Source organism: Pholis gunnellus (genome assembly GCF_910591455.1).
Source record: "Pholis gunnellus genome assembly, chromosome: 19".
NCBI lineage: Eukaryota > Metazoa > Chordata > Actinopteri > Perciformes > Pholidae > Pholis > Pholis gunnellus.
Genome location: NC_136546.1, coordinates 8,586,242 through 8,610,991, shown reverse-complemented (window position 1 = coordinate 8,610,991; position 24,750 = coordinate 8,586,242). Strand labels below are relative to the sequence as shown.

The 24,750-nt window shown below is 40.8% G+C and overlaps 1 protein-coding gene across 1 annotated transcript in view; it reads right to left on the bottom strand.

The window, feature by feature from the left end:
• ryr3 (ryanodine receptor 3) overlaps positions 1-24,750 on the bottom strand; it is a gene marked incomplete at its 5' end in the record, with an annotated part of 102,176 nt that overhangs the window by 40,411 nt on the left and 37,015 nt on the right. The window contains 26 exon segments of the mRNA XM_079180418.1: positions 331-604; positions 4,124-4,258; positions 4,592-4,694; positions 6,984-7,184; positions 7,681-8,290; positions 8,934-9,146; positions 9,943-10,169; positions 10,523-10,609; positions 11,469-11,625; positions 12,648-12,808; positions 12,921-12,969; positions 13,382-13,545; positions 13,771-13,979; positions 14,666-14,840; positions 15,070-15,275; positions 16,253-16,397; positions 16,576-16,735; positions 17,197-17,280; positions 17,745-17,848; positions 19,288-19,392; positions 19,687-19,903; positions 20,369-20,561; positions 21,568-21,809; positions 21,979-22,112; positions 23,345-23,463; positions 23,598-23,693. Coding sequence (XP_079036544.1) covers positions 331-604; positions 4,124-4,258; positions 4,592-4,694; positions 6,984-7,184; positions 7,681-8,290; positions 8,934-9,146; positions 9,943-10,169; positions 10,523-10,609; positions 11,469-11,625; positions 12,648-12,808; positions 12,921-12,969; positions 13,382-13,545; positions 13,771-13,979; positions 14,666-14,840; positions 15,070-15,275; positions 16,253-16,397; positions 16,576-16,735; positions 17,197-17,280; positions 17,745-17,848; positions 19,288-19,392; positions 19,687-19,903; positions 20,369-20,561; positions 21,568-21,809; positions 21,979-22,112; positions 23,345-23,463; positions 23,598-23,693 — 4,570 coding nt within the window.

Sequence of the window (24,750 nt, the reverse complement as noted above, 5' to 3'; positions counted from 1 at the left end):
TTTGGAGGAGTGGCTTAAAAGAGTGAGGCCTGTCAGTGTGGCTCATTAGCCACACTGACAGGCCTTGCTATATTTAGCAACATCTGGAGCTAGTGCTGCTAGCTACTTCTATTAGCAAAGAGTCTGCAACACTGGGTTGGGTTTTCTGGTTGGATACGTCTTTAGATCTTGCATAGTCTTGCTAGTTTCTCAAGAATACCAACCCTGTCTTCAATGCATGTGTGTAATTATAATTATTATTAATCATTATTTCACATCACAATTTACATTGAATAACATTTTTTTTTAAACTTGAGAAATGTCTGCGTTTATTGGAACACATTTTCTTACCCGAGTCCATCAATCATGAGTTTCTCCTCCTCCTTGCCCATGCGTACTGCCAACAGAGACCTAATTTGACCCAGAGATACCAGCAGGTTAATAGCATCCTGCACGGAGGCGGCGCTGATGGTGTAGGACTTCTTCATGGCCCGGAGCAGCTCCCCGATGCCGTCATACTGCCTCCTTAGCAGGCTGAACATCACTCTGACCAGCTCTGGGTCCTGGATGTGAGACTCCTGAGCCCAGCTGGTTATGGTCTGGGAGATCAGCTCCTTCAGGTTAGCTGGAGAAGTGACAATTCAACATCCAGGTGTGAATAATACGATAGAGTTATTAAAGTTAGCGCAGCTTTTCGATCAGAGAATGGTTTAGTGGCGTGATGACTTGACCACCACTAATCTAAAGTTTTCTAACTTTTACCATCCAATGTTATTGGGAAAAACTGACATGGAAAGTTTATTAAAATTGCTGTAAAAGTACCCACTATATGCAGAGTAGACGGCAACTTTAGTCAATTGTTCTCTGTGCTTTATACAATGCCTAAAGCAATGTGCTGTGCCTGTGTCCGTTTTACAACAGGTGTCCAAAGGTACAGGCACAATGGAGTTCTGCTATTGGGCTTGCAGTCCCATTGTGTTTGTGCTTACTGTACATAAGTCAAGGTTCTCTAGCCGGGCTGTTTTTTTTTTTTGTAATCTTATGTATGAATCACAGGAACCTCTTTAGAAGTGAGAAGTAATTGTTTGCATAGGAGGAATAATTAAATTCGTAATGCATTTGGTACTCTCAGCATTGAGCTTACTACATCATACAGTTTTTTGCTGCTCATAATCAAAACGTATATGATTTCATCAGAAGCCTCAGGGCAGCTTGTTGGCTGTTAGCGGCACTGTGATTATTACATTTACTTTTTTTGGCATTTAGCCAACAGTTTAATCTGAAATGAAGTGCGTAATGTGAGTGAAAGGTGGAGGAAGCTAAAAAAAGGTATGTAGACATGAAGAGCATCTAAGAAGGAGCTTAAGAAGTACAACAACAGTGCAAAGGTGCCAGAAAGAAAGTTAAACATTTGGTGCGATCCACGGAAATGTTGTATCCACAACCAAGCAAAAAGTGATGATTACTTACTTAAAAACAATCTTTATGTATTGCTGTACACTGATGACACTGCCATTATACAGTACATCAGTGTACTTTACAGTAATATCGAGAAATACATGTAGTCTGGGAAAGCAGGTTGTCATTGGTAAGTGTGATCCGTTCCTTTAAACCGACATGACAGTCCAGTCAACAGTACATTTATTAAGAGACATGGTGTGTCAGAAAGATCATTTAAGACGTATAACTGTGATGGTTGTACACATGGTGTCCACATGTCGAAATGGGATTTTTGGATGTTGCATATACAATATGAAGCTGTCATCTCTAGAACTTCACCTATATCACTATCTAAACATATGATTTATTGGTATCGCTCCCTTGTTCCCCCTCATTCTAACAATGCAAAACTCAACACTAACAACATTCACTCATCATTGAGCAAACCTCGACTCTAAAACGTTGGGATTAGAAGATAATGATTGATCTTTTTTTAAGCAAAATGCAGCCACTAAAATAGCTCCTACTACTCTCAACAAACCCTTTTCTTCCTGACGTAAGGTGACTTTAAAAGGTTAGGGTATAATTGACTTTTGCCTATCCTTCAAACTTTTGACTCCTGAAAAGAAAATGTCTAAAATAGTTTCCAAGGACGGTTTAGAAACAGCTGTGGGCTCTGTTCCCCAGGCACCTCAAAAGGTTTTTCATTTAAGAAAAAAAGGGATAACATGTCTCGACCTAATGCATCAGAGCACAAAGTACAAGATAGATATATATATATGTTTTAAGGTGTTTGTCTGGGTAATCCTTTAAAACTTTTTTAAAGTCCTATCAAACTTAAATCTCACAAGACAAGCAACAATACAACGGGGCACAACCACAAAGACACCGTGGTGATACATGATGAGGCTGTAGCTAAATGCCACACCTCTCCATATCGCACATTGTTATTCCACAGCTATCGCTAAACTTTGAGTGTTTAAGTCAAACAGCCAAACAAACATCTGTGGCGAACAAAGGGTCAGATTCGAGCAGAATCCTAATGAGAGACGAGACAGATACAAAAAGAGAAAGAGAGAGAGAGAGAGAGAAAGAGAAAGAGAAAGAGAAAGAGAAAGAGAAAGAGAAAGAGAGAGAGAGAGAGAGAGAGAGAGAGAGAGAGAGAGAGAGAGAGAGAGAGAGAGAGAGAGAGAGAGAGAGAGAGAGAGAGAGGGGAAGCCAGCTGCCCTGAAGGTGAATGTCTCGCAGATTCACATCTGCTCTGCATCGTCTCTAACAGTAGCTCACATGGGGGTCATCACTAACAAACTAAGTCTACCCTGTCGGCAAGCTATATCGCAAATGACCACACACAGTCATTATGGTGCCGTTTATAACAACATTTCAGAGCTGATCCAAGACGGGTTTTCAGCACTGCGCTTGTTTTTAACACCGAGTTGGCCGTACTGTCAATTGTGGCTTCTACAAAAACATCAAAGCTGCCATTTGCTTCTATTCCTTTTTCTAAATACATTTAATGAAGCACGACTACACTGTGTATAGTCACTTACAAAATAACATTGTAGTTTTATCTTTATGAATTCTATCATGATGTGGAGTGATGTAGGAGCGAATTAAAGAAATGTAATTTAGGAGAACGACATGGTGATCACCATGAATAAAACAACTCGTTAGAAACTAAATTCAATCAAGTGTTCCAAAATCAATTGAGATGTGTTGATAACATCTGGATTCTAAACAGGGCACATAAGCAACTCAGTCCCTGAAAGACTATAAGACTAAAGACAAAACATGGAGCTCCTCTTCTTTTGGGTTAAGATTATCTACGAGGAAGCATAATACTACATTTACAGAGATAAGACATGTTTTTATGATAATAACATTTACATTTGACATTGAGGAGCAGCTTGTTTCCTCGCCCATCATTTAACACGTCTGCTTTATTATGATCTTCATGTGATGTTGAAGAGGTGATGCAGAATCATCTCGAATCACATCATCTGTCCACTTATGAAACGTTTGAATTGTGCATGCTAGGTAAGTAAGGCATTAAAATTGATAGGTAGGAATCTTTTAGTAGCTGTCCATTAGTCTGTTCCTATTTGAAAGAGAACATAGCCATGCTTTCAGCAAAGAGCTGCACAAAAGAATAATGAAACCACCGACCCCAGCTTGAAGCAAAGGACTTGTTAAACTAGTAGCCGGGCAGTGTCTTATGTTCTGTATAATATTTATTTATTTCAAGGTTCTTTCAATGCCAATTTGGTGTTTAATGACAAATCAAAAAACACTTTGTTATGGCTTATTGCCTTTCAAGTAGACCTTTAGATATTGAATAGATATAAAATCCGAGTAAGTTGTGTAACACCGAAATTAAATTTAAATAGCTAAAAGCTAGTCTCCCACTTCTATCTGCATCATTGTATAACATTAAGATCCAAGTATCATACAAAGTCAGTTGAAAAGAGTTTACAAAATGTAATGATTTTACTTATTAAACGTTAAAGCTGTCGCGAGACGTTAGACGCGCTCCTGTAGTTTGACAGTTACTTGTATATTGCCTTCTGTAAAGTCTATAGAAATGACTTTATACTTCGGAGGTTAATCTCTGCATCCGATCCCTTATGTCGTCGATTACGAGTGCATTTACATAATTTGCAATTGCACAAAAATACTGTGCTATGAGACGTTCAGAGTGACTTACTGGGAGCAGCCTGCTCCGTCTCTGTGGGTTCCTTCTCTGTCTTCTGAGGTGGACCTTTGATTTTGTAGACTAAAGCGAGGAGACGGCCTTTTATCGAAGTGTCCTGCTCTTCCTCATCCTCCTCCACGGGAATTCCTGCAAGAGGAAACGCATTTCTGTCAGACACTCGGAAATTCGACATTTTGTATCAAGTGCTTAAATGTGCAAAAAACTTGTGATACTAAGTAGTATGAGAGGACATGCTGGTGCTTCATTTTTTCTGATAACAGAGAAGCCTAAAATCAATGTGACTGGTCGCCTCTATTGTGCTTATAATACCCCAAAAAATACTGGTAGTTTTTTTTGTCAACGATCAAGAAGAATCCTTTTGTGTGAGAAGATATCCTTCCTCAGTCGCGTACAATGTATCAACATCAATGCACTAAAATCAACACCATTTGTAAAAGAATTGAGAGAGCTGGACTCTACCACAGTGCAGGCGCAATTCTTCATGGAAGCAGTTGAGTTCTTCCTGGATCTGCTCAGGACATGGGCAGTCCTCCCCTGCAGTGAAATTCAACAGGATGTTGATCTGCAGGAAACAGAGAAACATAAAGAAAAAGGTTAGATGTAGAGAGCGAGGAAGAAAATAAATGTGTTTTAGAGAGCCGGAGGGATGAGGAGAAGGGTGAGAATTGCACAGTGTAGTGTGTGAAAGTGTGAATAAAAGGAGGATGGCATACAGAGCAGATCGCACCATTATTATTCAGAGCAATAACCCAACGGCAGAAACTAGTCTCCTGCAGTGAGTGCTTACGATGGCTGGTTAGATAGTGTCTGTCTGATCAATGCAGACAGAAACAATCTGACGACGGCTTCACACTGGATGCTGACGCATTGCGAAGCACAATGGCTTTCAGAGAAGCTCTGCCCGTGTCCTTTGGCCGCCCATGTAAACCCATTGGGCCGAGCGAGCGAGCGAGAGAGAAGAAAATGTGCAGTAAAAATGGTTCTCTTTAATGGCTTTAATGGTAAATGATTCTAAATAGCTACTAATCTGCTGTGTTTGCTGTATGTCACACGCTAACAGACTAAATATACATGAGGCGCTTCCTTGAGCAAAGCAGATGCAGAGTCCAGCTTAGGCTATTCTGTCTATTTCTGGCATGGCTTTTTAATAAACCATGGGAGGAACATGCAGCAAACTTGGAGAATGTTGCCTACAGTATACACCTGCTGCTGACCGCTACAGTACATCTTTTTCAGGGATGAGCGTAGCTGTAGGCATGTGCTTATCTGCAAGGTTTTGCAGCTCATAGGGAATGCAATTAAACATTTTGAGAACTCTGCAGTCGTGCCGATCTAAACTTTTGGCTCGCTCTTTAAGTCACAGCGGTGTTGTATCCAACAACGCTGCACTAAAGCAAGTGATCTGAGCATAAACAGAAACAAATGGGACTTTCTGGCTAATGGGCAGAAAGAATGATGTTGTACCCCTTCTCTTCCTCTCTACTCTACTCTGGCTCGGAGACACACTGAAAGAAATATGGATGTTAAATGGGGCTGATTCATTAGCTACAAAGATATGAGCCCCTGGCACTTCAGTGCACTGATGCAGTTATTATACACTGGGCTTAAAAAATACTGAAAGCATGTGCTGTAAGGGAGAACTGAGAGCCATTAATATACTTAAGTTTGGTTATAGCAGCAAGATCAAATACTTCAACACAGGCTACTTTTTCAACTGCTTCGATTGAAGCTTTTTAGATCTTTATACATCAGAAAGCAGGAAATAAAAAATAGTTTTCTAAGGAGAACAAAGAGAAATGTGTTTACATCGTTAAACCGTTAGATGATAACATGAGTGCAAGTTGGTCAAGCCATTACCTGTATGTCTAGTATTTATGGTGCATACACACAAGGGTAGAGCTAGACCAATATATCGGCCCGTATAATGTTATTCAGAACAATAGTCATTGTGATTCAATCCCAATTACGGACCTTGTGAAGGATAATAAACAATAAGGGTTACATACATGGCACGATGAGTCTGACCTCTGGAAAGTGAAAAGGGCAGATTGCTTCAACATGTGTTGTGGGAGTAAATAAACCGTCAGGGGGATTATTTTGATCTGCTGGTTTGATTTAGGTGTCCTAGCAGCACCATCCCCATGTCAAATATGTATCTGTGTAAATTTTGCTTCTTGCACTTTGTGTTTTTATAATTTCTTGTGCTCGTTGTTTTGTTTTTTTACACCTGCATTCAATTTCAAATGCCAACATATAAATTAGTGGATTGATTTTGATTCTACAGTTTTCTCACACAATGCATCCTGATCGTTAAATCCCCTTTGGGACTAAAAACTATTTTCTCCTCCTAAATGTCAGCTTTTTACCAACTCACTCAAAGTTCACTTTAGCCTCAAACTTGGCCCAATTTCCCCTACGGCAATGCCAGCTGAAAATAAAGTGAAGAAACAGCTGGAAACTAAAAGTCACTCAGTGAATTACAAAACCCTGTGCTCCAGTATCTGCCTCCGACTCTGAACTGTGAATGATCTAAAGGGCATAGCTACAGGACGTACATCATGCGGGTGTTTTGCGGTAATTGCACGGCTGCATGTAAATTAAAATGGAATATTAATTATCATAAGCAATGTTAGAAACTTAGTAGGAATATTGCCTTTTTCGGAATAAGGTCAAAAACCGAGATACTCTGTGCATGTAAAGGTAGTCATTGATTCTTTTTCTCCCTCAAGCTCAAGTAATCATTCATGGGTTGTGTTCCGATATAATACCTCAAACCACATTGAACATAAATTACGTCTCAAACTGGATGTAAACAGTTTCTCGTGGTGTTTGGTCCATTGCAATGTAGTACCTGCTCATGTGGGGGTGAACGGAACTCTTTCGTCTTCTTGGCAGTGACGGCGGCAGACATGTTGAACGCCAGCATCAGCTCATTGTAGCGGAACTTCTGGTTGAACTGCAGCTTGGACACAAAGCTGTCGGAAAAGGAGACAATGGCCTCGATGCGTTGCTTCAGCTCACAGTCACAGAAGTAGTGCAGCAGCTCACACATCTGAGAAGAAGATATCAATTCAGCAAGGATGGCAATCTAGAGTACGTTTTGAAGTAACAGTTTCTCTTTCTCTCTGTGTCTGTATTGTTTGATGTGTATTGTTTCATATAAACTGATTTAACGTTGTCTGTACGTTAAACAGAGAGAAACCTCACATATTATTAGATTATCTGCCTTCATCTTCATAATGCAGAGATTGTAGCTGTCTACAGCATTTTGAACACTTTGTCATTGATAGAAAACTAGTATTCATCCAGTGCCTTCTTTTGCACTCATGCAGCCACTCCTCAGTGAGATAAATCATAAAAGCTTTGAATTGCTGACAAATGAGGAAGTAGTGTACCAAATCGGAAGAAGGGAAATAAGATGGGGAAGTTTTTAATCTAATTAAAACCTTGGAATATTAATAGATGGACTTAATTTCATGCAACTATTTCCCATCTCACATTTAATCGCTGAAATGTGTGCGCATGTTTTTTGTGATCATTTTCATCACCTGGCGTTTGACAGACTCGGGCAGTGACTTCTCCAACAGACCTCTGACTTGCGGTTTACTTTCCTTTGTTTCCTCCTCTCCGGCCTCCACAGCCTTCTCCTCATTCTTGCTCACATCCTCCTTCTCCCCAATCACAGCCACCTCATCGCCCTTAGCTTCCTCTCCCTCCTTGGCCTCCCCGAATACGTTGGGGTCAATCAGGAGGAGAATCATTCGCACCTCCTCACTGGTTAAGACTCCCATGATTAAAAGCGTTCCAATCAGCTTCAGGATGGGGACAAACTGGTACTCCACGCTGCCGCCTACCGGGTCACGGATGTGTGTGCCTCCGCCCTGCACAGCCTCAGAGAGCATGCTGATGGCTTTCTCTTTCAGGGTGCCCAGAGGGATCTGGGGGCTGTAAAGGTACTGGGCGTGCTTTTTAGTGATGATGCCGACGGCGGAGAAGTTGACCCGAGGTTTGAGGGAGGTGCTCAGGTCCACACCAGGCAGCGAGTGCCGCTTGGACTCGTCAGGGAACAGCTTGATGGAGCGAGTCTCGTCCGTCACAGGGATGATGAACTCGTTGTTCATCATCAGGCGAGCCTCCTTTGCCGTCTCAAGATGAATGCTGGCAATGAGAAGAAGAATCAGTTCAATCATCGTCGGGAGGTTTTGCCCATTACCCTTATCAGGAAGTAACCATTCAGTATTCTAGGCTTAGAAATACATTTCCCTATATGGTATACATGTGCAATTTGTAAGACGTTATAGCTCCACAGCACAAAATGACCTCAATATATCTGTGGGAGGTGACAGGGTTGTCGATCAATACCAGTGAGTCAGCAATTACCTGATGCTGAGATTCTCAGATGCACTGTGGTTTATAATCACAGTTCAAAGCAACAGTCCACCTACATGGATGTGCACACCCTCCACTTGAAACTGCATTTTCAGTGGTTTTTTTTCAGTGACATTATTATGTCTGTCGGTGGTTCATTGACATTGTGTGAAAAAACTCAATGTCAATAAAGACTCAGTTGTACTGGATTACACAGAGGCATTGTCAAGATTTATTCTGACATATTGACGTTGTGGTCTTGTGTGTGGCTCCGTCACTTGATGATGTTGTAATAAAAAAACTACTTTTACATTTCTGAAATGCAGAAAAAAAAAAAATGTTTTCCAAAACTGCAGGAAGGTAAGGAAGAATACAAAATAAAAAAAAATCATATCTGACTACGTTCAATCTAAAACAAAGGCAAATACCACACCTGATTAGTACATTGTAGAAGCCGTCTCTCAGCATGCCGGAGAGGTAATGGTTGTCGATGGTGTTGAGGAGCTGTGATTGGTCCAAGTGACTGCAGAGGGCGTGAGCAACGCGGGTGTTTCCCAGAGCACAGAGGGCACAGTACAGCTTCAGTGTGTGGTAGTGGAATTTTCTCAGGTCGTCATGTTCAGATAACTCCAGGATGTCCATACACCTAGAAAAGAGCAGGAAACGAATGGGATGATGGAGAACTATTTACACTGCAGCAGTATATAGTAGGTGGCACACTAGACATTCATTGTTTTTACCGATTTACGACAGGACAATATATGCTTGAGATGATCTACCACCTGCACACTATGGTGACTGTCCCTTCTATTGTTTCTTGGTGCTTTTGGTCACTGAGGCCAGTATCAGATATAAGTATGGTTTTTTAAACAGTTTGATAAAGTTTCTTGATCTGACGGGTATTTAATTCACTTAATTAGACAAAAACAAACATTACCATCTGGCTATTTATCCAAAAATAGTTGACAAAACAATCTTTCCGAAAGCCAGTCATCATTTTCATAAAAATGACTATCTAATGATAGAGTATGTTATCCATATCGCCCAACCCTAATATGAAGAAACAAACAAATTCTAGCACAGTGCTTCTTACTATAAAGTTATGTTTTTTTTCCAACTTTTAGCATAAAAATCGACTTAATCACATAAACGTTACCACATTAACTTTGAAACAATGCTTTTGCAATTGAGTTTATAAGAAATGTGGTCTTAATATGAACAAAACATTGTTTAAATGATTGTTAATCATTTACTAAGGTGTTACATACAGTCGTGTGATTGACAATATATTCAAAGAATCATGGCTCTCGTATGGCCGAGGGGATTTTTTTTCTCAATGATGTAAAGACACCATAACAATGTGGGACTGAACCAGTCACACACAGCAGGTGTAGCTGTTTGCAGATCAAGTTGTAAGTCTACTTCGCATCCTTGTTGCACACCTGTTCTCTTCGGGTATATGTACGGCCAACATCTCCAGCGGCTCGAGGCACTGGACCACCCAGCCATGCCTCTCGCTGACCCGAGCAGTTTCCACGTGGAGGAAGGTGTTCGGCATCCGGCTCCACAGCACGGACACGATGGTCTGCACATCCAGACGGGGCGGGCACTGCGGCACCGGGTTCCTGTGCTCACTCTTAAATATGGCAGACGAGAGCGGCATCGCATCCTGGGAGAAGAGGGAGAAGAACGGTACTATAAACAGGAAAGACAATAGGAAAACTATTTTTCACTAGTTGATGGACCATGTGCTTTTGGTTTTAATATTACAATTTCTTGAATAAATATGTTGATTCTAAAAACACTTCTAAGGCATTACAAAATGTAAGAAGAAGCTAAATCGTTATACATAGCATGGCCATCTATTAATTACAGTTACGAGGCGTGTACAACAATACTCGTAAATTAAGAAGACTAAAATGGTTTAAATCGTTCTGCTCGTTCTGGCAATACCCACATCCAGTACTACACACCACATCGTGTCCAAGCATTGCAAATTGTTGGATTTGAAGAGAGACTAACCTTGATCTTGACAAATTCAAACTGGAAGAGGTTTGCACTGGTAGGGCGTACAAACACAGCTGGGAAGAGCTTAGTATTTGGCTCCACCTGAAAATCAATATCATCAATATCATAGATTTAATCATTTGGATTTACAGGAGTTAATAATAATGCAACAAATGAAAACAAGTCAGACCTGCCCTGAACAAACCCCTGAGAGGAATCTAAGTTCTTATTCAAATTCTTGTTTCAGATCATTGCAGATCTGATGCTCAGCATTCTGCTCTTTCTAGTGTCAGAAGGCTTTAAACCTCTAAGCACATTGGATTAGCTGGCATTTTAAATCCAAGTTCAATACGTTTAAGTATCGATGATAGTGACCTGAGACAAACGATGAATACAAAGAGAGAGGAGAAACAACTGAAGCCATAAAAAGACAAGAAGCTTTTCATCAAGTTCTAATCAAGGACTGGAAAGAAAAGAGAAGAAACGGGTGGCAATAACAGACGAAGTAACATTTCATGGTCTGGTCAGGTATTCAATATGAGTCGTTAAAATCTTCAGATCAGAGAGGCGAGACAAGGATTCCTTTGTTAAGATTCTGGTGTTGAAAACAGATGAGAATTCAACAGTGTAATTTCCTAACTGCCGGTCTAATTTACTGTAATGCAAATTTGTTTACTTCACAGTACCTGAAGGGAAGATATAAAAGGATGATATTTTGAGTATGTGCGGCAATAGAAATATGTGGGAGCCATCATCCCAACGATTTATTACAACACTTAACACTTATTAAAACACTTCAAAGTTCTCAATCTCTGAATGTAATGGTTTTAATAGAATATAAATACCGTATATTTACCACAGGAGAGAGAAATAACGAAGTGCACATACTGAAGTTCATAAGGGAGACTGTCCTTGTGCGTTAGTCCTCTGCACCCAACTACTGTGCTTTTATCCTTATTACCTGATATGTTGTGGACAGCTCCTTGCCGTTGGCCGTGAAAGAGACGAGGCCAGTGGCCAGGTCGATCAGACAGCCGATCTCCAGGTCAGAGCGGCTGGAGGAAGACGTGCCGACTGCGTCCGCTCCACACACCATGTAGCAGTTGCTCCTCTGGACACTGCAGCAACAGCAGACAATGAGCTTAGCGTACATAAATGTGAACATGAACAACCACAGGACAACAAAGATTATTGAAAAATAACTAATTTGTGCACAATGTATTTTCATTATGTGTCACATTCATCGATCTGTATTGACTTGTGACTCTTGCCTCATTCATAATCATTATGTTGCACACAGAATCTCTCTTCCCCATTAACTCCCCCGACTACTGGATGGAAAAGGGAAGATAAAAAGTCAATATATAGTCTTTGGTTCCTCCGCCGAAGATACAGCGCCACTCCAAGGTCAATTAAGGCTTATGGGTCATTTACAAGTGTAAGCTTGCCATACTAATTCAAATGTGTAAGTCATTTCAAAATATATATCGGGCTGATTGACGATGATATAGGTATTGTGTTGTTTTTTTTGGTAGTAGAATGCTACATGTTCATCTGGACTCCTGCATCTTTGCTATCTTTAAATCAAGCACCGCAATTGGAAAAACGTTTTGGGAATTAATTGTGTTCTCTTTTTGTCACTAACTTGTGAAACCGTATTTGTGGTTTCAAATGTTACCATTGCCAAAGTTTGCTCTTGTAAATTAATTTGCTATATGGACAGAGACTGACATTTCAGAAGTTATTGCCTAATATACTTTTGCCTTTTCTTTCAATACCTTTTTTTCGGACAGCCAGAATTGATTATCTCCCCCCCCGTCGAGACATTTTTGAAACACAAAACGCTACCCGACAATGATGGGATGAACTTAATGAACTCTACTTTGATCAACATATTAAAAGGACTTTCATTTCTGTAAACCTATTTCACACGACGTCCTCAGGGGCTCTGTGCAGCGCAAGATTCACACCGTGGCCCTCAAACAACATTTCATGAACAATATTGAATGACCTTCCCTAAATTACTAAAAGGTGACACATTTTTGATATTCTCAGATACTCCGATTTCCTCGGACAACCCAGCAAATCTGCTGACTCTCCTCGTCTACATTACACCTCTCTATGTTCCATGATAGCTTGCCTCTCATGGACTCGGCCCCTCTCATCCCCCAGGGTGACGGTGACTGTTCGGGTCTTGCTGAGGCTGAAGTTCTTGCTATAGTAATGATAGTCCGGTGTGACCCAGCCAACCCACACTGACGCAGGGTCTTGTCCAGCAAACACTCTCACTGAGTGGTAGTACTGCCATAAAAAAACACACACAGCACAATAGTTTACGCATGACGAACAGAGAGAAGTCGTCCATAAAATATGTTTTCAGACTTTGTTTCTTTGAATATACGAGGTGATTTACAGTTGTGATGCTTCCGTAGTCAACAGTTCCATCTTCTTTTGGCGGATGGCTGCGGAGAAAAAAAATGCAGCTTTTAAGAACAACAAGGGAATCTTTCTTTCCCTTTTTTTGTATTGCACTTGCCTTTTAGGCTAAAGGGCAAATAAAGGGACTTGGCTCTTCCAGTCTGCATGTCAAAGTTTCCTTGGGGTGAACCCCAAAGTGCTTATAAATCCTAAAGGGCAGGTGGCAACTTGCATGGCAGCCTCTGCCATCAGTGTATGAATGGGTGAGCAAATGGGTGAAGAAATGTGTAGACATGTTGTTTTAAAGCACTTTGAGTGGTCGGAAATACTGGCTGTAAAAGTCCATTTACAAATAGGCGATCACAATAGAACAATTCCACTGCTGTTCCTTCAAAATGATATATGTCTTTGAACCATAACACTACTCTCCACTGCAGTGTAGTGGTGATGTCTGACCTGAGTTTTCGTGATTCGTCCAGTATCTTGTCTGCGGAGTAGAACTCCACAGGCATGCTCATTCTACAGTAGGCCATGTCACTGTTGCTGTTCTGCGTGCCAAACGTCTTGTGGGTGACCTTAAGGCAGGGAGGGCTGTCTACCGTTCCGTCAATCCTTGTCACCTGAGGAGTTAAGAGTCAGGGGGAGGGAATGAACATCCAAAGAAGGAAATTGATATGCGTCATCAATATGTCCATCACCCCCGGCAGCACTGTTCATTATAGCTATGTATGCTTAGAGCAAGTTCAAAACTGGCCAAACACTGAATCGCCGGTTATCAAAGCTGTAAACATCTAAAAAGGACAATCCCAGCAGCAACAATAATAATCACGAAAAGGCTTTTTCACCTCGATATGCATGTGGCCTTCGGGTATGTTGACAAAGGTGGGAAGGCGCTTGCTGAACCACATGGTGATATCTCTGTTCATGTTGACACCGAAGGGTTCAAAGCCTTCCTGGAGACCACACATGGTGTAGTACTTAAAAGCACTGGCGTTCTTGCCCAGGTTCATATGTCCAATCTGAGACGTGCCCATACTGCACACAGGGATGAATCCTGGAGGAGAGTTAAGGGAAATTGGTGGGTTAGCCAGGCCAATATTGGTTAGTCCTTAAGTGTGAAATATCATCCAGTCATGTCATGCCTTGTTCCAATGTGAGAGGTTCCTTTCCTGAACAAAGTTGGAAAACCTTCCTTTGCACATTCATTAAAAACTAACTTAGATGTTTCAGTACCATTAACAATCTGTGATCTGCCTCTGTGCCATCAAGAGCTAGACTTAATTAGTCCGGTGAACTTAAAACCCTGGGGAAAAACAATCTCCGCACATTGCACAAAAGAAAATTATCTTTGAAAAAAAAGAATTATAAAACTTGATTTTAACGCGCACAATTTTACTAAAATCGGCACCTTTATTAGCCTTAAGGAAATCACATCAGTGTACGGTCATGTATGTAAAATGTCTATACAGAAGAATCCATCACGCCATCAACTATGAAAATGAACTTGAATCATTTAACTTTATTGAAATGTGACTCTCTCTCTTGTCCTGAAGTAATGGGCCAAAGTCTCAATGGACTTCATTAGGTTGCAACATCATTAACATTTTGTAGTAGTTTTTTGTTTTGTTTTGCCTCATACCAAACAAACCCAGTCCCACCTCTAGAGATACTGTGGATGAAACACACGCAGAATAAATGAATGAATTAACGCTAAAGTTCTCTGGATTGTGGAGCCCTCACCGTCCTCCGTCTCAAAGTCAGCGAAGGCAAGCTCAGAGCCCTTGCTGGTGATCATGAGCTCTCCGTTCAGGGTGAAAATCATGGATTTGTCCTCCATGTTGATCATGCAACCGACCACGTCGCCCTTTTTCCAAGGCTGTCCAAAGTAGCGGCTGCCTGCGTGCATTCGTCGACCCTTCACAACAAAGACAAAGTTGTTTCACAGCATGTATCATATGATCCCCAATCACTCATAAAACAGTTATGATCAAAGTGATCCTATTGTACAAGCTGCCAAAAATACTGTGGAATCTATTTAACCCAAATGTTTTTATACTAAATAATACATTTGAAATATATCTCCTTTCATACTGATTCATCATTGGTATTGCACCGTCCACAAAATCCTAACAGAGCTGGTTTACCATGTATCCGTCGAAGACGAAGGCCTGGTCATCTGTTCCTAGTTCCACATCCGGCCTGCAGCCTGGTCTGGCCCAGCCAACCCTCATATCACCTCCACTCAGTGCCTCAAACTCAAAGTACCACTTTCCCGTCTTCACTGCATACGTCTGCTCCACACGGAAGAAGCGGATGGTGTCGATGCTCTGATCATTAACCACATGGACGGCTAGGTAAGGAGAGAGACAGGAGAAAGTGATGCTTTGACTTCATAGGTACATTACAAACCGACCGACACCAATAGCATATGAAGCTAATTTTACGCGTCATTGTCAGTATCGGTATGAAATTATATGATTACATCCTGGCTATGCCACTAAATATGAAAATATTCAGAGCACTTACTAGATATACTGTAATAATTTGTGCTGACAATATCCCAGCAAAGATCTTGGTGTAGGATAGATTTAAAAAAAAAACATTTATACCATAACATTTACTGATTTAGTTGCTTCAAAATAAAAGCTTTGAAATAACAAAATAACGGGGGACTTTAATTGGTAAGAATTTATAAGAAATGAAATGTACTTATCAGAGAATTAGCAGAGCTATGTTAGCAGCTGTTCTTCAATAAAAACAACTTTACAAATACTTCAACGAGGAAGAGAAAGCAGCAAAAATAACAGGGTACAGACTTTTATTGTGACGAATTTATGGAAATTAAATATCTTCATCCACTGTTTTACAGCCAGTTCTTTTGACCTCGAAATAATCCAATCACTGTCCTTTTAGGCAGGTTACATTGAAGTGTCAAGAGCAGACACACATATGTGAACACAGCTGAGTTGCGATCTGGCAAATCCGATCACAAAAGTCAAACTGAAAAGACAAGTGCAACCACGGCCTTTGTAGCGCTAGTTCACGACAGTTTCCATAGTTGTTTTAATAAAATAAAAATGAATACTATAGTCCTATTTCACTTGACACTCAAGCCGTATGTTATGCACATCACCACTTTGGAAATGCTAACTGGACTACAGATGTGATGGCAGACGATTCACAGTACCTTGTGAAATGAATGTACACAGGTTTAATTGGCCAAACACATTCAATCGTTCTAAATAGCATCTGGCCTTCTATATTTTTAACTTAAAACAGGAATTTTAAGAGTTTTGTATGTCAGCTGTGTCAGCAATATGGTCTCACCCTCCTGGTCTGGGGGGTCAATGTCATATCCATATCCAACCATGGTCCTGATGGCCTCTCTCAAACTGTCTCTGTTAGATTTCTTAGTGCGCTCGTCCAGAAAAGCATATGGCACCAAGCGGGGATTACGCCTGTTCTTCAGATCCTGAGACAAACAAGAAAAACATGTCAGTAGGAGAAAGACGCGCATGAAATACAAATAACACTCTTTCAGCAAAAATCTTCAACAGAATATCTACTTTATCATCAACTATACTCTAATTTAAAGACCAGACCAGTGTTCTGCCAGTTGCTTTCTAAATGTAAAGAATGATGCCTGTTACCTGCTGGATTCCATAGGTCCATCCTTGTTTAATTCTGTCTTTGGCCCACACGTTGTGTGCATTCTCGGCCAGTTTATCAACTAGAACCTCCTGACCTGCAGTCAGTTTCACGTCAGAGAGATCAAGTGGCGCAGGCTTATAACCATTAGACATCATGTAGCTGCAGAAGAAACAACATCACAAAGGAAAAAAAATTACTTAAGTATAAAATCACATTCCCATTTCCCTGGACACTAACACTCAAATTGGGTAAATTTATATCCAATTACATTACTTACATTACTTTAGTGGTAAGACCAATCAGGCATTACAGCTTGAAGGCAAGGGACTAACATATCAGAGTAATGTTCTAAATCAATACAATAAATATAACCAATACACAGTAAATCTGCAGTGACTTATATTTGGCAGCGTATTTTTCAGACATTCGCCCTTACAGATTGAGTGTATTCCTGACTGTTGTACTAACAGTTATAAATGTTGGTAAAATCATTTTGTTACAGGGATAAACCACAACATATAAATGCTGTTTTCACATGACGATATCGTGAAACACACACAGCAAAATGCATCATATGTGTTTCTAGGATGTCATGAGAAAAAAATAAACTGCTAACTTACTCTTTGGGAAGTTTGATTTTCTTCAGATCATCCTCAGCGTTAACATAGACCTGGGCAACATGGCATCCAAGAGCCAACAGGGTCCTGAGGATAAAAGAGACATTTAAAACAGAAAGAGAGACAAAGACAATAACTGATATCAATACTCAAGCCCCATTACACTTTGTTCGATGTTTCAACGTTACACCAGCAGGACCCATTGAGCGACCGCTGCATTTTAACACAGCTCATTAGCCATTGATAAATCTTAGAAGATCAATAGTTGCACTGCAAATAGTAGCCGGATATGGCTGTGTGGATACGAGGCAGTTATTGAGCATTTGGCTTGGCTTTATTGAGCCAAAGCCAAATGTTTTGACAGTGAGGGGACTCAGTCAGTTGGCTCACATTTCTTAAAAATCAATACTGGAATTCACTCAAGAGATGCAAGTCATTACAAGCACTGCTTTAATCTGAGCCTTAATCTGCTTCTGCGCAGCATTCAGCAAAGAGCCGAGGCAATGCCATGAATAGATAATTGGATTATTTAGCCGACTGCTCGGTCTTACTTAAGTGTTTCACTCGACATCTGCACGTTGTAGTTCCTTTCAGTTTCAGGCAGCTTTCCGAAATCCACAAGGCAAGGGTGCTGCCTCTTGTTGTCATCCCGAACCTGAGGAGAAAGCAGTTGGGTGTCACTACTGTTCGATGCACAGCAACAAATGTGGATTATTTTTTCTCTTCCTTTTGTGTCTATGAGCCTGTCTATCCAGAACAATGCAAAAATACGAAGAAGCCGGGCTCAGTGTTTAGAAATGTAAAACGTGGACTGCAGCTGAATTTATCTGAAGTAGACATTGGCAGATGCATTTTTGTTTGTTTTGCACGTGGATTAATTCAAGCCTCAGGTGTTTTTTTTAATGAAGCAGATTCAAGCCTTAATCAGCTCAGAGAAATGAGTCCCAGTGGAAAGAGACTCAGTTGTGAGTGATCCGGTCGAGAAAAACTCTAAACAAGACGCTGCCTGTGACTCTTTTCTCTGATAATATTCAAAGTTTAAAAAACAGAAATGAGGTGAACAAAAGGTCTCCGCTATACACAGTGAGGTCAAGCACGCAGATACGAAACAATGAATCCGTATCCAACTTCACTATCATTCTGCTTGCCAAGTATCTGCTGCTCGTTCAAAGAGCCCTCTGTCTTGGAGTCAATCGATGTAACTTTGAGCTCACTGAGGCTTGGTACAGATTAAACACCAAGCAGCTGCTTTGGACCTATATGTTGTCCTTAATAACAATAAGAAATGAATTATCCCTTTGAGTGGAGCTTTCGCCCAGTCTTAACTAATGAGGATGTCATACGCTTGGAAAGTGAGACTCTCATTAAATTTGCTAAACGGCTGGTGTGACGACGGACTCGGTGGGATATGATTCTGCGATAACCACTACAGTACAAAAGAGGCAGCGTGTGCGCTCAGACTTCTTACAAACCGCTCTTCAGCGAGCAGGAAGAGTGACGAACACGTGGGGGAAAAATTGTGTAGGCAAGAGGAATTAAAACATAGTTTAGATGTCATAAAGGTTGACTTCTGTTACCCACTTCCAACTGAAAAATGCAGTTTCTGATCTAATAAAAATAACTCAGAACCAACCAGAAAGGGTTAGAAGATCCTTTGAAGGACATAAAACCTTTGAGAGAAAGCGGGTATTTTTGATAAAAATGGCAAAGATGAAGACACTTTCTTTACATGTTTCTTTCTTTCGCATGTAAATTCCTGAAACTGAAGATTTGATTTGTCAACAAAACTCATCTAAAATTAAATTCGCTTTGAATACTTGAGAACATAATGTTCATTCTTGTTAACTCTTACTTAGTTAAGGATTTGATTCTTTCTCCTCTGTTTTTCTGAAGCTGTTTACAAACAGCAAATTGAAGCAGCAGCCAGACCCAAACTGGCGCCAGTTCAAGAGGAGACAGAGATTTTAGAGGTAATTAGCCATTAGCCTGCATTTTGCTGGAAGGGGCTCAAGTTGACATTTGGCACCCACCGTCTACAAATGTACCCAGTGTGTGTGTTTGTGCATTGAACGTGATGATGCACAGCAGCTTTACCTTGCCATAGGTCCAGCCTAGTTCAATCTTGTTCATCCCCCACAGCTCGTGGATGTTTTCTGCCAGTTTGTCCCGGACGTTGTCCAGGTGAGGGGGAAGAACAATCTGCAGAGCGAGAAGGGGGACAGATGGTACAGTTGGATGATAAAAAATACGCCAATTGGCCAACAAATGAAGATGGTTGTTATTTTTTTTTTCTCCTGGCTAAGCAACTGTTAGTGTCCAGCGGATTGTAGAAACGTTCGCATTATTTTGGCTTTGTTATAGAGTGGTATCAAGTCGGCATTTATTTTACATTTGTGCGTCAGCCTCTGAACCCTTTTAATTTGATTCATAATGTACATGAATCTTGTATTTGCTGATGCAAAAGGAAGATTTCCTTGATGGCGTTATGCTCACCTGGCTGGTGTCAACTGGAGTGGGGACGAAGGAGGCCTGAGAGAGGAACTTGGTGGTTCCCAGCAGGTCACGAACCCCATCATGGTCCCTCTTGTAATCCTTCACAGGCTCTACATGCATCTTCTCTTTGGGCAACAGCGCCTCATAGCACGGAGAGTAACCAGCGGGTGGCAGGAACTTGAAATCTCCGTGGCGTCCACCCAACAGGAAGCGGGCTCTGAGATGAGAAGTTGCATAACATTGCAAGATGTAATAACTCTCAACTTCACCAGTGTATTATAAATGTCTCTTTACTTATTTTTTCAATGCATTTTGAATTACATAATACAAGGGCTGCAATCTATCCAACTTTTTGTAAATATTTCTACCACCAGTTAATTGTGTACTTAGTAACACCTGGTATAAATATAATTAAAGTTTTAAGAGCAGCTTTTGACTTTGTGTGGCTCTTAAGGAAAGATCTGTTTTCTTTGGGTAGTATTATTTGTTGATCGCTGGCAGGATTTAGTCATCTTTTAATATAAAACTACATAATTGCTTTTTATATAAAGCAGTCACAGGCTGACAATCTGTAATTGCATCTCAAGTGTAAAAACAGCACCAGAAAGGAAAAATAAATACAAGCCATTCTATGGGGATTGCTTCGTCATCTCATCTCCCATTTAAAAATGCGGAGCCTTACTTGACACCTGCAGAGAAGCTGACGACAGGGAAGAAGAATCCATCGGTGTTAAAGTCCTCGAACATGCCCTGGACAGGCTGCCCGTTGATCCTGAAGGACATGCTCGGAGCGCCCAAATCCAGACAGCAGCTGACCACATCGTCTGAGTTCAGCAGGTGCAGGTTAATGGAGGCCACGGCCCTCGGGATTCGACCTAGACAACATTGGGCAGAGACGGAGAGGGAGGATGGATGGCTGTTACACCAGCAACGTCATTGCAAATGTAGGGCAGGATGATGGGCGAGGGGGAGAGAGGGGAGAGATCGGGGATGAGTGCTTTAAAAAGGGATGACATGAAATGAATGAGGGGAGGTGATGGATCTTTTAGTAGATTTGGAAAGGAAGAGAGGTGGAAAAGGTGTTATGCTTTTAAGGTGAGAGCAGAGAATAGGGGGCATTCAAGGACTCACTGCATTTGCCGACAGTTGGCTAAACAAAATGCAAACACTGATGTTGTTTTCTTGTCGGCAGAGAACAAGTCTGCATGTCTTTAACTGGCCTTCACCTTTGCGGTGTGTGCAGCTTGAAGATATTAGGCATGTGATGTAAAGTCCTTAGGGAAGGTTAAGGTGGAGGTTTTAATGGTGGAATTTGATATCACTGGCAGTGCTGTGGTAAATAAAGAGAACAACGTAGAGAGTGGACAGCGGGCTCCTGCATTATTCACAGTAAGTTCTTTCAAGGCAAAGTCCTTCCAAATCCACAGGACCTTACTTTTGTATTGCACACCATGATTTGGAATTATTTCACCGTAATGGTGCAAATTATCAAAGAAAGATATTTACCAGTATATTCTATACAAAATAGATCCAAGTCAAACGTAACAGAACACACTTTTTTACTTCTAATTTACTAGTATTTGCTGGCTTGCCACAGAGAAAACTTCAAAAAGGGCTTCAGTTTAGAGACTGCTTTACAAGTTTCATTTATGTTTTTTCTGTAACATTAAATTTGATGAAAAATCATCTTAAAAGGTTAAATTAATGCAGAACAACCCACTCAAACCTTGCATACTCCATGGAGGTAAAATGAACACTAACTGTTCAAACTCAGCTCCGGGTGAACAGTTGGGTTTCTACGAGTCCAAATAGGTTTCCAATCTCTATCACCCTCGTATTATAAAACTAGCCAGTGGTGCTGGCCTTAAATAAGATGCCTACCTGACCAGAGATGAAGTCCATCAAAGCTGTAAGAGTACAGGTCATCCCCGACACCATTGCCACCCCATCCTTCTCCTCCACCGGGGTACGGAGCGTAGCCTTTAGTGTTGGCCCAGCCTACCCTCAGGTGTGTCGGCTGGCCAGTTAAAAAGTGGTCCACCTGGTCGATCACCATCTCAAAATACCACTTCTTGTACTGAGCTGAACCTTCAGCCACGCCCAGGAAGATGTTCGGCCTCATACTGGAGGTGATAAGAGAGGAAGAAGCTTCTATGATGCAAAGCGTCAGAATATAAATCATTGAATCATTCTGTTGAGCTACCATGATGACACTAAAACAAGTTTGAACCCATAAACACTTATTCATAAGTTAATGAATAAAACTAGTAAGAGGCTTTTCTCTTTCTTTACCTCTGAACGTCATTGACTAGTCGAGTCTGAAGCAGCAGGTCCCTCTTGGGAAGCAGGTTGTCACAGATGAGATTCTGGTTGGCTCTCACTGCCACCCCGTTACAAACACAGAGGGAACACAAGACATCCAGAATCTGAGAGAAGAAAAAAAATGGAAATAACACTATTATTAATCGCTCTCTTTTGTTTTATAAATACGTTGCACCAATGTAAAAGAAAGTGCATTCACACACCCTAAGATGAAAATCCACACCTTGTTTCAGAGTTAAATGACTGAGTTGTTTGTTCAGATTCTCTGCGAGCTGCCATGCTTGTAGCATATGCACACTGTAAACAGGGCCTACTCAACCATAGACTTCCACCTGCCATTCATAAAATGACAGCTGTTTACGAGGATACCCTTTTATGCCTGCTACAATTTACCCTGTAAATTGTGACTGTATTACACCTTGTAAATTGTGACTGTGACAATGTCGTTAGATGTCAGTCCTTGTGACAAATATTAAATCGTTAGTTTAACTTTTGCTCAACAGTGACTGAAGTTTGAAGACTAAAGGTATTATTCACAGTCAAATTCTGTTTTGTCCAGTAAGAGTAACTTGAATTGTTAAATACTCAGAAGAGAATAACGAAATAAAAACATAGATTTCAATTAAGTAGACATCATGAGTAACCTCATGTATTTCCCTGGATTTAGGAGACATATTTGTACATAAAATATTTCTGAAATCACCAGGACCGCATGTAGCTTTGTACAACATATTTGGATTTTTCAGCATAGTACTTTGTCTCTTTACCAAGGAAAACATGAAGTGCAACAGGCCTCTTCCTTCACCATAATAGTTACTATTGTAATTTTTGGTCACGTTAGCAGTGGTCGAAAGTGGTCTTAAGTATTGGACTGGAGCAAAGGATCTCGGTGATGCAGTAGCATGAAATCTTTCACCAAATAAGCTAACCTGCATGTATTTGGACTGTGGGAGGCAGCCTGAGAACCCAGAGAAAACCCATGCTGGCACGAGGAGAACATGTTAGAGTAACATGCTAGCGTTAGCATGGTAACTATAGGCAGGTTAACATGCTAACATTAGCATCCAGCTCAAAGCACAGCTTAGCAAAGTGTGAGTCATTTAAATTAACCACGAGATGAAGCACAGTTGTGTCTCCATAGTTTTTATCCATTCAATATTTGTGTTTGTCTACTTTGTTATGAGCTTAACAGCTTCAGTGACTTTAAACAGTATGACACTACTTGAGCTATTAAACATGGTGTAATACAGGTTCAAACCAGGAGTTGAACCAATTGCATTCAGTCTTTCACCTTTAGCTGATATTCAGGCTACTGCGTACACGTATTTCTGCCCACCTTATGGTTGCGTCCATGCTTGTAGAGCAGAGAGATGATGGATTTAATGTGACCTTTCTGAATGATGTTCAGAGCCTCCGGACTTTCTAACAAAATACAGTGGAGGACTTCCAGGATCCCTGAGAGGTCAGACAAAATTTGCGTCGTTATCAGAACAAATGTAAATATAATAGATCACATATTAGCATCGGTGGAGCAATTTTTGTCTGATACTCATTTTCATCCTATAAGGGTTTGGTATTTCCCATAATACCTGATGAAGATTCCAGTCTCTCCAGTTTGCTGACCAACCAGTCCAAGTTCCGGGAAAACTGGGTGCAGTTGTTCCTGTTCCCACGAATCAGTGCAGCTGAACAAAAGACAACACGTTCACAAGGTTTAAGGACACAAATCCAATAGAGACAAGCAGACTTGTACGCGAGTTGGTGTTCCAGACCGTATGAGTTTTAATGAAAAACAGTCCAACCTTTTTTCTGTGAACACAAGTCATTGTGTGACATCCTCGGTCCAGAGGTAGATATTACAATTCTTTAAATCTGACACACCTGACACCTACTATTATGAACTCTTTCTCAAAGAAAATACATGAGACAGAATTTGAAGTTATAGGTGCTCTATGTTCTACAAAATGTTGAGGGGCATTCCCTTGTGCCCTTTCTCTATCACCGTGGTGACATTAAGAAGACTCCACATTACTTTCCTGTCTCATGGTTCACCATTAGGATTCAGGGACACTCGAGTGATAATACCCGTGAAACAATTTAACAGCTCTTTGTGCCAAAGGAATACTGATGAGTGTCTAATCTCTTTTAATTCTGTCTTTTCAGGAAAGCTACTGTTCAATATGAACACATGGATAGAGCCGCGTGGCAAAGGCAAAGGATGTTCATTGTGAATGTGAAATTAAAAGTCAAGAGACTGAGAGGAGAACCTGAGGCTCCACAGACGACAGACTTTAAATAATGGTCACATTAGCATACACTATAAGTAATTTAGTGATTTAGAAAGCTACCACTATCTACCTCCAATTAAGTAGGACGGAGCTTTTAGCAACAATAATACTGGCATCATATCAATAAAGATAAAGAATTGTGAAAGGGTTTGTGCAAAATCATCATCAGGTTGACAGGTTTTGCACATGGAATAAGAAGTTGCCATCAGAAGAGCTTCCTCTAGTTTGAAGGAATCTTTCACAATGATATGGAACATTTTAAAGAAGCACATATCTGTAATTCTTAAATCATACCTACACAATGTATTATAACGCACACTAGTTACTTAAAACCGAACAAATGATCTGACCTCCAGAGCATAAACTTCTCAACTTGCTGCAGTGAAGTACAGGTGTACAGTTCCTATAAATCCTCATAATGCACACTGAGATATCATAAAGAGGTAATTACTTG